General features: G+C 37.2%; 1 protein-coding gene across 1 annotated transcript in view; it reads right to left on the bottom strand.

Annotated features, from left to right (window-relative positions):
* Positions 1-17918, bottom strand: part of LOC125661574 (fibronectin-like) — a 36794-nt gene that overhangs the window by 4008 nt on the left and 14868 nt on the right. Inside the window, exons 11-23 of the mRNA XM_056146032.1 lie at positions 17481-17812; positions 12540-12672; positions 12055-12165; positions 11413-11607; positions 9775-9864; positions 8910-9259; positions 6048-6186; positions 5165-5269; positions 4052-4249; positions 2242-2325; positions 1690-1755; positions 1352-1453; positions 851-1036 (exon numbers count right to left, since the gene is read on the bottom strand). Coding sequence (XP_056002007.1) covers positions 851-1036; positions 1352-1453; positions 1690-1755; positions 2242-2325; positions 4052-4249; positions 5165-5269; positions 6048-6186; positions 8910-9259; positions 9775-9864; positions 11413-11607; positions 12055-12165; positions 12540-12672; positions 17481-17812 — 2091 coding nt within the window. The remainder of the gene's footprint in view (positions 1-850; positions 1037-1351; positions 1454-1689; positions 1756-2241; positions 2326-4051; positions 4250-5164; positions 5270-6047; positions 6187-8909; positions 9260-9774; positions 9865-11412; positions 11608-12054; positions 12166-12539; positions 12673-17480; positions 17813-17918) is intronic.

Below are 17918 nucleotides of genomic sequence, written 5' to 3'. Positions count from 1 at the left end.
CAAGCTCCTGTGTATCAAATCAGTTGAGATATATAAACACCATATGCTGGTGATAATGGAGTATTGCTACATGAATATGGGGAGATGATGATAGAGAAGATGAAATCATCCCGTTTGTCATACAGTTGAGTTGTTAGTTGGTCGTTAATATTTGTTTTCAATAAAATATCTAAGCAGATGCGGAGGACTCTGTGGTGTCCTTAATTTCGTGTTCACAGGGACATATCGAATCGACATGTGAATGAAAATGATTATTGTCAATAGACAAAACGTTGTTGATGTATCTATTAAATGTCGAGTTGAAGGCCACAACATTAATTTTTTTCTTATATAGAAGCTTTTGAATAAACTCTGCTCCTGGGAATATAAAAAACAGGTCAGCTAACAAAGCAGCACAATTCGTGCCCATTAGAATTCCAACAGACTGTTGGAAGACTTGATCACCGAAGACTACGAAGATAATGTCAATGAGGACTCCAGAATAACTTTTTTGCTTCAATTCCAGAGTATTTGTGCATGGAATCAGAGTGATGTTTAACAAAGTAATTTTTGGATGAATGATCATGAGATACTGTTATTTCTCTTTTTCATTTTTGATGAAGAAGCAATTGTCTATGATGTCAAAAAGTCTGGGTTTTTTCTCCTCTAGTGTTTCCTATACAAGCCAAAGGAAAACGTTTTGATACTCGTATCAACATGTAACCCTGTTCCCTATACAAACTTGGAAAGAACTTTTTGATATACACGGGTCTCCTATACAGACTTGGGGAGGACGTTTGGATTTCCTCTAGTTTTTCTATATAGACCTACGGGTACTTGTTCGATATCCTCTAGTGTTTTTTATACAAACCTAAAGAGAACGTTTTGATTTCCACTGTATGGGACAGTCGAGCATCTGTGTTGTCCTTGTAAAATACACCGACTCGGACGTAGTACGTCGTGTCAAATGAGAGGTTCCTCAAAATCAGAAATGTCCGGTCCGCAAACTTCACCCGCCATTTCTTCTCGGCCTCCTTTTTGTAATACACGTTATATCCTACGGAAAATGAATGAAGACTTGTCATAACATGTAGGTCAATGCACAGCTTGAAACGATGTAAACATTCGCAATGGTGTTCACACTGCATGTATGTCGTCCTTTGAAGAATTGTGTTTATACATGTACTCGTGTAGCCCTGAATCTGGTTACATGTCCGAGTTTGATATTTACTATCGACCATTTTATCATCATGCTAACAACCTTCACTACTGCACCTCAGTGCCAAGATGGGATAAGATAAGTCTCGGCAATAGTGAATGATTATCGAATGGAACGGAAAACTAAGAGTAACAAACTAAAGAAAGGTCTTACCCAGTGACGGTCCCTGGATCTGAGGAGGTGGGCGCCACCTAACGTTCACCGTCGGGATCTCGCCGTGATTTAGCTCAAGGCTCACATTTCTCGGAGCGTCATCTGAATTATACATGAAAAAACATCAAGCATCTCCGCATGTTCCACTATGTTCACGGCGAGGTGAATCCAAGTTTTTAATAAGGATAGAGCCCGTTGAGAAAGTTCTCATATATTTATTCCGACATCATAATTTTAAGGGGTACGAGTGCAAATGAAAGATTTAACGGTTCATTAGGATTAAATTTTTGTATGTTGTAGTTAATCCGGCATTATTGAATTTTGTATTTAATTTATACCAAATCTGTTTAGATCTCCTTCCTTGTCATCGTCATTGGAGGATACTATTGTCATTCTCCCGTCTCCTAGTGGAATCAATAACAAAAATCGTGTTATAACAGGCATCTCTAACATAAATCGAAACAAACATACTTAAGGAGGGATGACACGTTTCTACCAAAGTATGCCATTGATGAAAAACTGAAATAGGAAATTTAGATTTCGTCCTTTGAATCTACATCGCCTTCCCGGTTAGTTGCTGGAAATCTAAAGACAGAACAATTATAGAAGATTCTAATTTTCTAACAAAAACTTTTAACTGAACTTGCAATTTTACTGTAACATTAGGCAATATTCTAATATTACAAATATCCTGCATTTGTTATTCAATATATTTTTGCGGTGCCATACCTCCTTAAACATCTAGGATATTTCCATTACTAATGAAATTTTGTGATATTTTATTTGAATTAGATTTTTGCGAAAAGATATTGTTCCACAAATCTATCAATTTACCTACCGTTGGGTTAATCAATCAAATTACCTGCCGTTGGATTAATTAATCAAATTACCTGCCGTTGCAACAGCGATCACCGCTTCACTTTCTCCAAAATTATTGAAAGCTCGCACGCTAATTATGTAATCATGGTTTTGCCCTGCAAGGAAAGAAATTAACACCATGTCATTCTCTCACCAGAGGGCGCGTTACGCAAGCTTCACATTCTCTCATCAGAGGGCGCGCTACGCAAGCTTCACATACACCTCTGTCAACGCTTGGAATCACGTGACAATATAATAAAATGATTATGAACAATCATTCTCGGTTTCCTTTCCGTTTAAAAGTTCTGGTAACAGGTGATGACATCAGGCTCTTTTCATAGCCCACTGGCACTTTGATAAGTACATATTTACCATTTAGCTGTTTTTCTCTTAATTCACAAGTTTTATTGTATTTTCACAGCCTTTCTTACTTTTGTTTTCATGTTTACATTCAAATATTCACAACCGCCGCGGTGGCCGAAAGGTTAGAGCGTTCGCCCAGCATGCGGAAGGCTCGGAGTTCGAATCCCGGCCGCGACACACTTAAGTCGTTGAAACAGGTAGTGACAGTTCCATCACCAAACGCTCGGCATCAGATGTGAATGTCACGGGTCCTCGCAGATGACCTTAAAAATGGATGATCCGTGTCACAGTAGGTGTGGGACGCTAAAGCACCCTCACTGCTCAATGCCCGTAAGCGCCGAGCATAGGCCTAAATTTGAAGCCCTTCACCGGTCTTGGTGACGTCTCCATATGAGTGAAATATTTTCGAGTGAGACGTTAAGCAAGATACAATCAATCAATCAAATCTTCATAGTATGAAGTAGTTCCAAATTTAGGATCAGAAAACGGCGATTTTAAACAATTTACAGTAAGTATCAATTTACTTGCAGTCGAAAACATAAGTGTTGGATATTAGAAACTTTTACAAAATTTCTGTAAAAAGTCGTTGACAGAGGTGTAGCGCGAGGAGCGCACGGAACTCTGGGTAGAGAATGACACCAGTTATCTACATGCAGCGCCCCCAGACGCTCATAGAAAGAGCGTTCGGTGATCACGAACCTCTTCCCGTCAGAGTAGCCTTTCTATACTTGGAACTCTCCAAACTTCAAGTCACTTATTGGTGCACGAGTGTTAGACTTTCCACCTCCCTTTCCAAATAGTTATGCTGCAAGTAACGCCAGTGGAAGATTGAATACTTAATGATCGCCAAAACCGCCCGCTGGTAACATGCTTTCAATTACGTACCCAACAACACATGCGGCGCTGGCAATACCGGTCCAGCTAAATCAATGAGAGCATCCTACTTTGTGTATTATCTAACATCATTGAACGGACGGACTCCCAGATAAAAAAAAAAACCCACTGATATCCATGACGAAAGGAGAGCGTATGCTAGAAGCTGACTTAAATAAATTACTTGAACATTGACTGAATATTGTGTGTGTATATATGTACTTAGGAAATAAATTTCATAAGTATGGATTGTGATGTTTCAGTCCAACGCATACTTCACGAAGCGTTGCAATTCATACCCTTATGTATTTTCAAAACTGAAATCTATTTTTAATATTTTCATTCTGTTTTGATTTCTGTCCCTGTCCTTAAAATTAGACAGTCTATATTATCAAGATGCATACGCGCGTTGTTCAAAACTACAACTCATTCATGAAGAAATAGACATCAGTACAATTTGTAGAGATATAGTATCAAAGAGAAATATCCAATTTAATTAAAATTAGATCCTAATATACGCTCACAATCGCTACATTAACAGAGTATACGGTGCGGATCTAGGAAGTTTGATTTTAATTAGATTGTGAAATATCCAAACATTCTTACGTAGTTTATGAATTGTATACTGAGTTTTGCCAGCACTAAGGACCTCTCGGTACACCTCGGGAATAAACCTTCCGTATCCAACGATGTATCCGTGAACAGGAACATCGGGATCCCTCGGTCTGTCCCATCGCAAAGCAATTCCATATGGTACCTGTTTCGTTGTAACATTTTCAGGCTGTTTCGGGAGTTCCCTGATAACTGGAAATGTGTATATCATTAATAACATATAATCCACGAGGCAAAACTGCAAGTAAAAAGTTGTTTTGATTATTATGAAATAGGATTTATTTGAACGGAATTCCTAATTTCGTTTCCCTGCGCTCGGGTGTGTGCTGAACTTATAAAATATACAATATCATATCGATTTATAATCCACTATCACATATACATGTAGAATATCACTTAAAATGTATAATTACCACCAAATAGGACAGAAATTCACACAGCACCAAAATTTTACCACGCTAAATAAAACACGCATACAATGTTATAGCAGACTGGCACTCCATCACCACAGCGAACATTATGACGTTTTCTTTTTCGAAAACGTTTAAAGTTGAAATGACACGAGCAACTGAACACATTCTTTTTTTTTTACAAGACCATTGCAGAGACGACAATTTTTAAAACAGTATGCCTCTGTATTCGACATTGAGTTATTATGTCACCGAGGTGGCTTCTGTTCCACGCAAATAAAAGTTGAGTACATGTAATCCATCAATCAGTCGCTTCGACCAAAGACGAGGTTTCAACCTCGGTGCCCCTTCTAGATCCGCCACTGCACATGTGTACAACTACAAATGTTTGGTACGTCAACCAGATCCATTTTGAAATGCGTTATCTTCCCTAATCTATTTTCTCTCACAAATAAATAGCAAGTTTTTGTAGTTTACAAAAAATATTTCTTTCGTAAATGACAACAAATTGGGTTTACATAATGAAGACGAATTAGATGATTGGCTGTAGGATCTTCATGGTACATAGATGCATGAATACGATTTAAATCCTTCATAAACAGAAGCATAAAAAACAAATCGAAACGTAAAACCTCAATTTTTTCTCCAATCCGGAAATGTCAAATATAAATGTGTAAATAACTCTACATTTAGTTACCCGGAAGTGGGAGGGTGCTGTGTGTCAACCATGTCGTAAAAGGCCCTGTTCCGTTGAGGGTCATGGCGGCCACCCGCATATAGTAACTCGTCCCCGGCAGCAGATCTGTCATAATAAAGAAATGTAGACGACTGTAGATCGTGCAAAGAACATTGACCCTACGATGCAAATACATGTACTTTGAAGTAACAGTTATTGTGTATTTCATGGCACACTGCATATGAGAAGAGAAGATTGGATCGAACAAAATGGGGGACATTGCATCTTAAGTTACTAGTATTCTAGTATTCGAATATGATATCATCTATAAAATGAGTCTAGTGTTGGATGAACTACTTATTTCTAGCTCTGCCTGATAGCAAAGTTTACGTCTCTTTCAGTAGTTCGTTAAATCGTCTTTATGTACAGGTATACATTGCGGCAAAAAAAAGGTAACACGAATGTGCATCTGTGACTTCAAAATCAATGAACATCCCTTAAAAAGTAGGTCAAGACCGTCTCAAAATTGTCTTTCCAGTTCTGCCTAAGTTTTTAAGGGTTTCAATCTCGTTATAAGCTTACACTATGACGTTGGTCTTTTATGTACCAGAGAAGTTGTGATCCCTGATACGGAGCACCGTATTACCGTCCCATCCGACGGATCATAGAACTAAACCGACATGGTTCGAAACCATTTGTGATCGCAGAATAGGCTGCGATAAATTGTTAGCATTGTCACGGATAATCATTGTCTAATTAGGATTAAAATCTTATATTAAAGCATATGATTATGGTGTACGAAACCAAAGATTCCAAGAAATAGAAGGTGAAATCTTTAAGTTGAGCTAATGGTGAAATTTTCTTATGGTGATGGTGTCTACAACGATTACAGCAGAATACCCACCCCGAACAATGATGCCGGTATTATTTGTGTGTTGTATGGTGTCCTCGACTTTGTCTGCTGACCGGAAAGCCACGACGTACTGAGTGACCACTCCATTCGTTTGACCATCGGGAGGGGGTCTCCATTGTAAAGTGATACCCTTCCAAACAAAGTCAAAGAAATGTCTATTAAGTGTGCACGTCATCAGTGTCAACAGAGAAATACATAGCTTATCTATTTAATCTTTCTCTCTATCTAACTATCTATCACTGTCAAACTTTTGTGTGTTACTGTAAAAGACGATCGCCAGAGACATAATTACACACATTGGTAACGTATTATCTGTAAGCATGGTAACAACTGAGCCCAAAATAACGATATTCTGATCAAAGACACTTCTCAGAAATGCAGAACATTACCTGTTGAATGGATTGATTTAAAAAGCAATATAATCAACGCACAAAAAACTTCAAAACCAGCAACGCATATTAATTTGAATACTCCGATAGATAGCCCTAATAGCCTCATTTTGAGTGCATACACAGGTTGGTGTACTGAGCTTAAAAACTCGAATTCGATTCGTTGCTCTTAATTTTTTTTTATTCGTTGTTGAACTTTATGACAACCGGGATGACTTCAGCTTCTCCATCGTCAACTTCCCATATTAATGTAACAATATTCCATTATCACCTGCATGCATATGGTATTTATGTCTCACAACTGATTCGATACGCAAGAGCTTGTTCTGCGTATGATAAGTTTTTATATCGAGGCAGACTACTAACAAACAAGTTGATGTTACAGTATCGTTTGGAGTCATAATTTCGCAAATTTTATGGTCGCTATAACGATCTAATCTGTCAGTGGACAAAATGCTGTCTGACATGTTTCATACGAATTGAGGCCGCTCTTTACACACTGATTTTGAATACGAATCATTCCGTTTGCCTGACTGAGATAGGGGGCTTGCGACGGGTGTGACAGGTTGACAGGGGATGCTTACTCCTCCTTGACATCTGTTCCTATAACTGGTGTGTCCGTGTGTGCCCTAATTTTGTATTTTCTATACGAGCTTTTATATTGATCATTGTTCATTATTTTCACCTTTTCATAATTTTTTCGATACGTTATTCAATGACAACGTTCTTAGATATGACCTCGTCAGTTTGAGTGCGATATAAAGTTCAATGAATGTCATCTTCCCGATTATATATAAAGTATTACTAAGGGTTATATAAACGTCACTGTGACCGCCTATAGTGGACCACAATGTCTAACATACATCACATGTTATAGTGTTACCGGTTACAGTCAATTGCATACATCAAACGATATTTTACCGGTTACAGTCAACTGCATACATCAAACGATATTTTATCGGTTACAGTCAACAACTTCATACATCAATCGTTATTTTATCGGTTACAGTCAACAACTGCATACATCAAACGTTATTTTACCGGTTACAGTCAACAACTGCATACATCAAACGATATTTTACCGGTTACAGTCAACAACTGCATACATCAAACGATATTTTACCGGTTACAGTCAACAACTGCATACATCAAACGATATTTTACCGGTTACAGTCAACAACTGCATACATCAAATGATATTTTACCGGTTACAGTCAACAACTGCATACATCAAACGATATTTTACCGGTTACAGTCAACAACTTCATACATCAAACGTTATTTTATCGGTTACAGTCAACAACTTCATACATCACACGTTATTTTATCGGTTACAGTCAACAACTTCATACATCAAACGTTATTTTATCGGTTACAGTCAATAACTGCATACATCAAACGTTATTTTACCGGTTACAGTCAACAACTGCATACATCAAACGTTATTTTACCGGTTACAGTCAACAACTGCATACATCAAACGTTATTTTACCGGTTACAGTCAACAACTGCATACATCAAACGTTATTTTATCGGTTACAGTCAACAACTGCATACACCACACGTTATTTTACCGTTTACAGTCAACAACTGCATACATCAAACGTTATTTTATCGGTTACAGTCAACAACTGCATACATCACACGTTATTTTATCGGTTACAGTCAATAACAATATATATCAAACGATATTTTACCGGTTACAGTCAATAACAACATTCATTATATGATTGAATAATTCCTAGCTCTCTCATTGGCTGAGATCCAACAATGTAGAAATCATACTACGTTATGTTTACCTGTACGTGACCTTCCAGATGAACATAAGGAATTATTTTTTCCACATAGGACCAAAAATAGGTCGGAAACTTCCAATTTGACGCGATCGATTATACTTATTTTTGCCGTCCAATGAAATTCCGCGTTTCTCACTGGGTTCGGCTAAGATTTACAATTAAAGGCAAGGTGAAGATAACGAACAGTGATCAATCTCATAACTCCTACAAGCGATACAAAATAGATAGTTGGGCAAACACGGACCCCTGGACACACCAGAGGTGGGATCAGGTGCCTAGGAGGAGTAAGCATCCCCTGTTGACCGGTCACACCCGCCGTGAGCCCTATATCCTGATCAGGTAAAAAGCAAAGAACAATCTTGAAGAGTTTTTTAATCATTTAATCATATAATAAAACAATTATTGCTGTTTTTGAGGTCAATACGATGATTTAGCCACCTTCGAAGTACAATATTCACCTCGCCCTTCGGACTCGGTGAATATTGTACTCCTCAGGTGTCTAAATCATCGTATTGATCTCAAAAACAGCAATAATTGTATAATATCAAACGATATTTTACCGGTTACAGTCAGTCACAGCATACATTCAATGGTATACCGTTACCGGTTACAAGCAACTACAATATGCACTAAACATACTAGGTTATTATCATTAATTCAACACCTACCGTATAGTTAACATTGGTCGCAGTGACATCTTGCGGGGGTGCTGACGGCGCCCCGGTATAGGTCCTGGCGATGATTGACGAATCGTTTCCCACCAACTCATTAAAGTACGGAATCACGGATATGAAGTAAGACTCAGCGCCACGGAGGCCCATCAAAACGTAGTTGTTGTACGAAGGTCCAAGCCACTCATCAACAATGTTCGAATCGTTATACTCGACGAGTGGTCGGTAACGTAGAAGAAACCTCGTAAGTCGCTTGTTAGTGGGAGGTTCCCACTCGACCAAGATGGAATTGGATGACAAGGCCTTACCCCTCAGACTACCTACAGCCCCTGTGGGTTTCTCTTCATCTGAAAAATGTTATTCAATGTGCCTGAATTTTCACAACTCTACCCTTTTTCTCGTTTTTCTTGTTGTATTGGTGGTTTGATGCCAATATGAGTTGTTGTTTGTTGTTGTTTTTGTTTTTTTGTTTTTTTTTTTGAAGAGTTCTGTTAAGTTTGTTTACGTTTTTGGAGTTTTTGATATCGTTTTCGTTTTTGATATCGTTTTCGTTTTTTGATATCGTTTTCGTCAACCGCCCAATGATTTATAATTCCAAAAGAACCGGAGAAGATAAACTCCTTTTAAGAACAGCAAATCTTAAACCGCGAAATAATAAATCTTCAACCGCGAAATGAGAAATCTTCATCCACGAAATAAGAAATCTTCAACCACGAAATAAGAAATCTTAAACAGCAAAATAAGAAATCTTAAAGCGCGAAATCAAGACCCCATGAATATGTCAATATTTCACAATGTAAGTTTAATGTTGTCTACAAGTATAAGTTAAGGATTCAATTTCCTGGATACAAACTGAGATTACCTGCCAGTGGTTTGTAAGTCCTGAGAATGGGGTCACTGGCCCCGGCATTATTGACCGCTGTAAGATAAGCGGCCACCTCCTTAGTATCATCTGAAACACACACAACAAGAAATTCAAACCACCGGGAAAAATTATCACTTTTAAAGCTACTTCATCCCTAAATATGAGCGTCTTTGCTCATTTTCCCCTCACGTACAAGAGACTGAATCTTTCTCACCCTCTCACAAATTGACATATTATATTACGTACAAGAATTCACAGTCATAACTTATCGTGAAGATAATCGAAATTACTGATTCCTTTCCTTTATATGAAAATAACACTAGCTACATCTGACTATAGATAATATACAGCCGATTCTTATTAATTCTTTTCTTGATGACGGTATCATAGGGAAAATTGGATAGAAAACTTTTGTGTAGGTTTTCTTTGATGCAAAATTGATACGAATTCTTCACAAATCAAATTTCATTCAGATTAACTGACGGTTTTACACCATTTTGGCAATATTTCATACCTTTTACGGCGGTTAACTAATTGAAATATGTTTGGTTGTGAGTATTGGAGTTTCCCAAGCGGTCCTCAATGAGCCTACTCTTTCGAAATTCAGAAATCGATCTTTTGCATGCCAAGGGGGCTGTGATCCTTGACACGGGGCATCCTCTAAATAACGCCCCATCCGACGGACATAAATTTCATTAACACAATGAATATTAAATGATACATATCTGATATATGCGCATCTGGTGCATCAAAATTGGTACCGTATAAGTTTTACATTATGACCCCTGGGTCGAGGCCTCTGCTGGTGGACTGTTAGTCCGCGAGGGTCTCTACAGCCCAGTAGCTAAGTACTTACTAGCTTGAAAATACGGATGTATATTTAATTACTGTTATAAAATTTAGAAACTCGTTTCAAAATTAAGGATTATCTCCCTCACGGATAGCTCTTATCCTTAGACCAATTTGACTCCCCTTTTTGGCACACTGTTTTCCCTATAATAGCTGTAAAACTTCATAGTTATTTCGGATTTCAAACATTTCGTTTGAGCATCACTGAAGAGACATTATTTGTCGAAATGCGCATCTGGTGCATCAAAATTGGTACCGTATAAGTTTTACAGAAGTAATATATAATTGATACATTTGATAGAACTACACTGTTCTCAATGTAATTTTATAGTCTTCGTATGCAATTGATCACTGTTAATTATCTTCACCTTCTTCATATCCTGATAAATAAACGGTAAAATGAACTGATGTATAACGGGGAAAAGGCTAATAAACGAATATAACTACTATGTGGATCTGATACATAAATGATATATACATTAACTGATATATAATTATCTCAATTCCTCAAACAGGAAGGTTATATAAAGCATTTATATTAAAATCATCTTGTTTTCTACAATCAACTATAATCAGTTTCAATTTTTAAACAAGATTTCTTTTTCTCTCTTATTTAAAATTCTCCCCCCCCCCCTTTTTTTTTGGTGGCAACAAAAGTGCATTAAGAATTTTGTTGAAAGCCTATATCATAGAATTCCCATGACTCGTTTCATGTGTTCCAACAACTGACCACAATAGTTGTCATGGCATAACATTTAAATAATACAGCAGTCATCAAGATTTTACCGAATGGGGTAAGTGTGAAGTTGCGTCCCTTGTTATCCATGAGATGTCGCTGTAGTATGCCATCTTGATAAATATCTAGTCTGTACTGCCTGACGTAAGTGCGATACTCAGGGTGGGGCGGGATCCACCGTATGGTCATGGCAGTCTTGTTGACCATCAGGTAGGCATCGGCGGGAGGGGTGGGACGCCTGTTTTCTAAAAATAGATAAATGGAAAGACATTGTCTAAACTGTTATTTAGAGCGCTTGATCCATGCAAGATCATATAAATTTCTATGATATGAGCGAAAATTCTTAATTTTTATCAAACACATACCGGTTGTGATGATAAAATGTATCTAATAAAAATGATGATTTTGATCGTGGAAAATTCGATTTCAAATTTCAGATCGCAGTTTGAATTGAATCTTAAATATAACTTTAGAACTACGGGAAATATTTAAGTAGACTGAAATATATTGAGTGATTACGTGAAAATTAAAGTTCAAAATGGGTCAAGGTCAGATATCAGCGTTTTTCGTCTATAGGACCCAATACACCAAGGCGTGTCGTGGTATTAAAATAGCTTCATGTGAGAAAAGTCCGAGAGAATTTAATTTTCATCAAGTCGGTATTTAGCATTATCTGTAGAAATATGGATTACCCTGCAGGAAGCTGGCAATGTTAGTCTCAATCGTTAAAACATTGGAGACAACTTCCCCCTTGTCGTACACCACTACGACCTTCATTTCATACGTCGAGTTCCTTTGAAGATCTACAATAAAACCGACGATTGTAATAAGTAAGCAAAGATTACTATTGTTACAATGAGTGTCTCCATACAATGCATGTGGGATGGGTAGGTAGCCATGGAAATATTTAATAAAAACAAGAAATATGTATCTAACAAATCACGTTTACTATGAAAGTAACAGAGAAGAACTTGTCGAGTTTACATTGCAACTTTTATATGTAAGAACATCCTGAAAAGAGAAGACAAAATAAATAAATTCCTTGGGAGAAATGGCAAAGAATGTTCTGAGTCGGTTACAAATATTTCACTTAGGCCTCTTCAAAAAGTCTTTGAGGAAATTTCTTTATCAATAAGCCCGTTGAGTATGTTCATGAAGAACGCAAATAAGACCCTACCTTGTAAAATCATCGTCGACTTTTGTGGGTAGGACTTTCGCACAAGAAACTCTTGATCTGAAACTTTCTTGTAGAGTATTCGAACCATGTTCGGTGGTGTATCGCTGTTTGTCGCCCAGTTCAGCACGATTGCCTAGTAGAAAAACGAACCCATTAACAGGACAGTGCGTGTTGTAATTCCGGAAAACCACAGTGGTGGATCCAAAAAATCATTAGAAATGGTGTGTGGCCTACATTGTAGGATGATACTTTTTGTGCCTACATAGAAGGTTATGTCACAGAGTATTTTTTTCCTGTCAAACAATTGACCATTAACAGGACAGTACATGTTAAATTTCAGAAAACCACAGTGGTGGATCCAGTAAATCATTAGAAATGGGGTGTGACCAAGGATGATACTTTTTGTGCCTATATAGAGGGTTATCACAGAATAACTCTTTCCCTGTCAAACCCTGTCAAACAGGAGAAGGACTCCGTTCCCTAGTGATTTTTAAATAGAACAGATTACCACGTCTCTGTGTGTCAGGAAATCTGGGAATAGGAATGTGTCAGGGAATCTGGGAATAAGAATGTGTCAAGAAATCTGGGAATAGGAATGTGTCTGGAAATCTGGGAATAGAAATGTGTCAGGAAATCTGGGAAAAGGAATATGTCAGGAAATCTGGGAATCGCAATGTGTCAGGAAATCTGGGAATAGGAATGTGTCAGGAAATCCGGGAATAGGAATGTGTCAGGAAATCCGGGAATAGGAATGTGTCAGGAAATCTGGGAATAGGAATGTGTCAGGAAATCTGGGAATAGGAATATGAATGTGTCAGGAAATCTGGGAATAGGAATAGGAATGTGTCAGGAAACCTGGGAATAAGAATGTGTCAAGAAATCTGGGAATAGGAATGTGTCAGGAAATCTGGGAATAGAAATGTGTCAGGAAATCTGGGAATAGGAATGTGTCAGGAAATCTGGGAATCGCAATGCGTCAGGAAATCCGGGAATAGGAATGTGTCAGGAAATCCGGGAATATGAATGTGTCAGGAAATCCGGGAATAGGAATGTGTCAGGAAATCTGGGAATAGGAATGTGTCAGGAAATCTGGAAATAGGAATGTGTCAGGAAAGTAAACTTAATGTAAATGTGTCCAGCAAAATTTCTAAAATACATCATATTTATACAATATGTTATTTTCGATATTTCGTGCATTTTATATGCATCATATAGGGTTCACTGCAGGGTGTTACCACAATCAACAGGCGATGATTACTGCTCCTGGGCACCTGATCTCACCTTTGGTTTGTCCGGGGTCCATGTATTACCTGCTCTTAAATTTTGTGTCCTTTATGAAATTTACATTTGTCCGTAAATAAAATGATCAATACTATCACTAACAGGAAATGTTTCAGAAACCTTCTTTGCAGGGGGTATACATATCTACACCTAGATTGTGTTTATCATGAAATAAGATACACATTCTCCGATCGTTCAATTACTACAAATTAAACACTACCCCCAACTCCTTCGTCACCTACAATACTACTGATTCCTCCACACCCCAACTCCTAAATCACCAACAATACTAATCATTACTCCACACCCCAACTCCTAAATCACTAACAATACTACTGATTCCTCCACACCCCAACTCCTAAATCACCAACAATACTAATCATTACTGTAGTGTAATTACGCCATGTCAATCCGGAATTTTCATACCTGGTTATGTACGGTTTGTTTTCTATGTATCTATTTTCATTTCCGGTATCATTTGCACGAGATTGTAACAGAATTCTATTTTCATAGACAGCGGCAACCATGTAAGTTTTATTCTTGAAAATTGTCAGAATGATATATTGTAATGTTTATTTCACTATGCAAAGGTTGAATTGTGGAAATTATAAGTAATTGTGTAAATGCTGTTCATTTCATTTTCGAGTGAATACTATTTTTAATTTTGCAATGTTATGAATCTTTAGACTGTCTTGAATGAGATAATTTTGAATTTAGTAAATTATTTGTGCATTATGAACAAGACAAAACTGATTATCTACTGTTCAGTAATTGATACTATGTATAATATACAATGTTACGACTCTAAATTATATTTTTGAATGTGTTGACTAATTTGACACAATGTTTATATGTAAATCTGTATTCGTTTATTGAAAAGTTACATGAATTACATATTTCTCTGTATTTTTGATAGCTTTCACAGAATGTCTCACAATGATGTCTGTCCCAGACCCTTGGCTGATCAATAATTGGATTACATTTTGAACTTTGGTTTGAGGCATTTTGTTAACTGGACAAAACAATTACTCCACACCCCAACTCCTAAATCACTAACAATACTACTGATTCCTCCATACCCCAACTCCTAAATCACCAACAATTCTAATCATTACTCCACATCCCAACTCCTAAATCACTAACAATACTAATGATAACTCCACACCCCAACTCCTAAATCACTAACAATACTAATCATTACTCCACACCCCAACTCCTAAATCACTAACAATACTAATCATTACTCCACACCCCAACTCCTAAGTCACTTACAATACTAATCATTACTCCACACCCCAACTCCAAAGTCACTTACAATACTAATCATTACTCCACACCCCAACTCCTAAATCACTAACAATACTAATCATTACTCCACACCCCAACTCCTAAGTCACTAACAATACTAATCATTACTCCACACCCCAACTCCTAAGTCACTAACAATACTAATCATTACTCCACACCCCAACTCCTAAATCACTAACAATACTAATCATTACTCCACACCCCAACTCCTAAATCACTAACAATACTAATCATTACTCCACACCCCAAATCCTAAATCACTAACAATACTAATCATTACTCCACACCCCAACCCCTAAGTCACTAACAATACTAATCATTACTCCACACTCCAACTTCTAAGTCACTTACAATACTAATCATTACTCCACACCCCAACTCCTAAATCACTAACAATACTAATCATTACTCCACACCCCAACTTCTAAGTCACTTACAATACTAATCATTACTTCACACCTAAACTCCTAAGTCACTAACAATACTAATCATTACTCCACACCCCAACTTCTAAATCACTAACAATACTAATCATTACTCCACACCCCAACTCCTAAATCACTAACAATACTAATCATTACTCCACACCCCAACTCGTAAGTCACTAACAATACTAATCATTACTCCACACCCCAACTCCTAAGTCACTAACAATACTAATCATTACTCCACACCCCAACTCCTAAATCACTAACAATACTAATGATAACTCCACACCCCAACTCCTAAATCACTAACAATACTAATCATTACTCCACACCCCAACTCCTAAATCACTAACAATACTAATCATTACTCCACACCCCAACTCCTAAGTCACTTACAATACTAATCATTACTCCACACCCCAACTCCAAAGTCACTTAAAATACTAATCATTACTCCACACCCCAACTCCTAAATCACTAACAACACTAATCATTACTCCACACCCCAACTCCTAAATCACTAACAATACTAATCATTACTCCACACCCCAACTCCTAAGTCACTTACAATACTAATCATTACTCCACACCCCAACTTCTAAGTCATTTACAATACTAATCATTACTCCACACCCCAACTCCTAAGTCACTAACAATACTAAGCATTACTCCACACCCCAACTCCTAAATCACTAACAATACTAATCATTACTCCACACCCCAACTCCTAAATCACTAGCAATACTAATCATTACTCCACACCCCAACTCCTAAGTCACTAACAATACTAATCATTACTCCACACCCCAACTCCTAAGTCACTAACAATACTAATCATTACTCCACACCCCAACTCCTAAATCACTAACAATACTAATCATTACTCCACACCCCAAATCCTAAATCACTAACAATACTAATCATTACTCCACACCCCAACCCCTAAGTCACTAACAATACTAATCATTACTCCACACTCCAACTTCTAAGTCACTTACAATACTAATCATTACTCCACACCCCAACTCCTAAATCACTAACAATACTAATCATTACTCCACACCCCAACTCCTAAATCACTAACAATACTAATCATTACTCCACACTCCAACTTCTAAGTCACTAACAATACTAATCATTACTCCACACCCCAACTCCTAAATCACTAACAATACTAATCATTACTCCACACCCCAACTCCTAAATCACTAACAATACTAATCATTACTCCACACCCCAACTTCTAAGTCACTTACAATACTAATCATTACTCCACACCCCAACTCCTAAATCACTAACAATACTAATCATTACTCCACACCCCAACTCCTAAGTCACTAACAATACTAATCATTACTCCACACCCCAACTCCTAAATCACTTACAGTAATACCTGTACATCAATATATAGGTGTCCTGGAGACCTTTTAACCAATGCCGATAGTTACAATCATTTCTATTTGTGAATAACACCAATCCTATTCAAGGAATATATGTCAAAGAATAGACATGTATCATTCTATGATACACACTTAAATACCGCATTATTCCATGATAAACACTTATAAATACCGCATTATTCCATGATAAACACTTATAAATACCGCATTATTCCATGCTAAACACTTATAAATACCGCATTATTCCATGATAAACACTTATAAATACCGCATTATTCCATGATAAACACTTACAAATACCGCATTATTCCATGCTAGCATTATTCCATGATAAACTCTTATAAATACCGTATCATCCCATGATAAATATAAATACCGTATCATCCCATGATAAATATAAATACCGTATCATCCCATGATAAATATAAATACCGTATCATCTCATGATAAATATTTATAAATACCGCAACATTCCATGATAAATATTTATAAATACCGTATCGTTCCATGATAAATATAACTACCGTATCATTCCACGACAAAGTCTGAAGCGTTGGTTTTGGTAGGGCCTTCTCTGTTCTAACGGATATGATGTCATTTCCGCTTGAAGATCTTCCATTAGATGTTTTTGCGATGACCGACACTCTGTATTCTGTATTTGCTGTCAGGTTTCTGAAAACATATCGGCTCAAAGATGTCTCTTCCTCGCTCCAGTAATTTCCAAAGTTATCCTCAATTGTAATAAGATATGTGACATTCAGATATTCGTGTTCGATTGGGATGTCCCATTCTACTTCAATCTTCCTCTGATTTAAAGCCGTAACTGACACATTGTTCACTGGCGGTGGAACTGCACCTGATCATCAAAATATTTCTAACAATCAATTTCAAAATACACAATACCTGATATCGAAACAGCAATGTTTCTTAAAGTAATTGTCTTGAACTAGGGACTGAAAATT

Source organism: Ostrea edulis, chromosome 8 (genome assembly GCF_947568905.1).
Source record: "Ostrea edulis chromosome 8, xbOstEdul1.1, whole genome shotgun sequence".
Lineage (NCBI taxonomy): Eukaryota > Metazoa > Mollusca > Bivalvia > Ostreida > Ostreidae > Ostrea > Ostrea edulis.
This window is presented reverse-complemented; position numbering and strand designations above follow the sequence as displayed.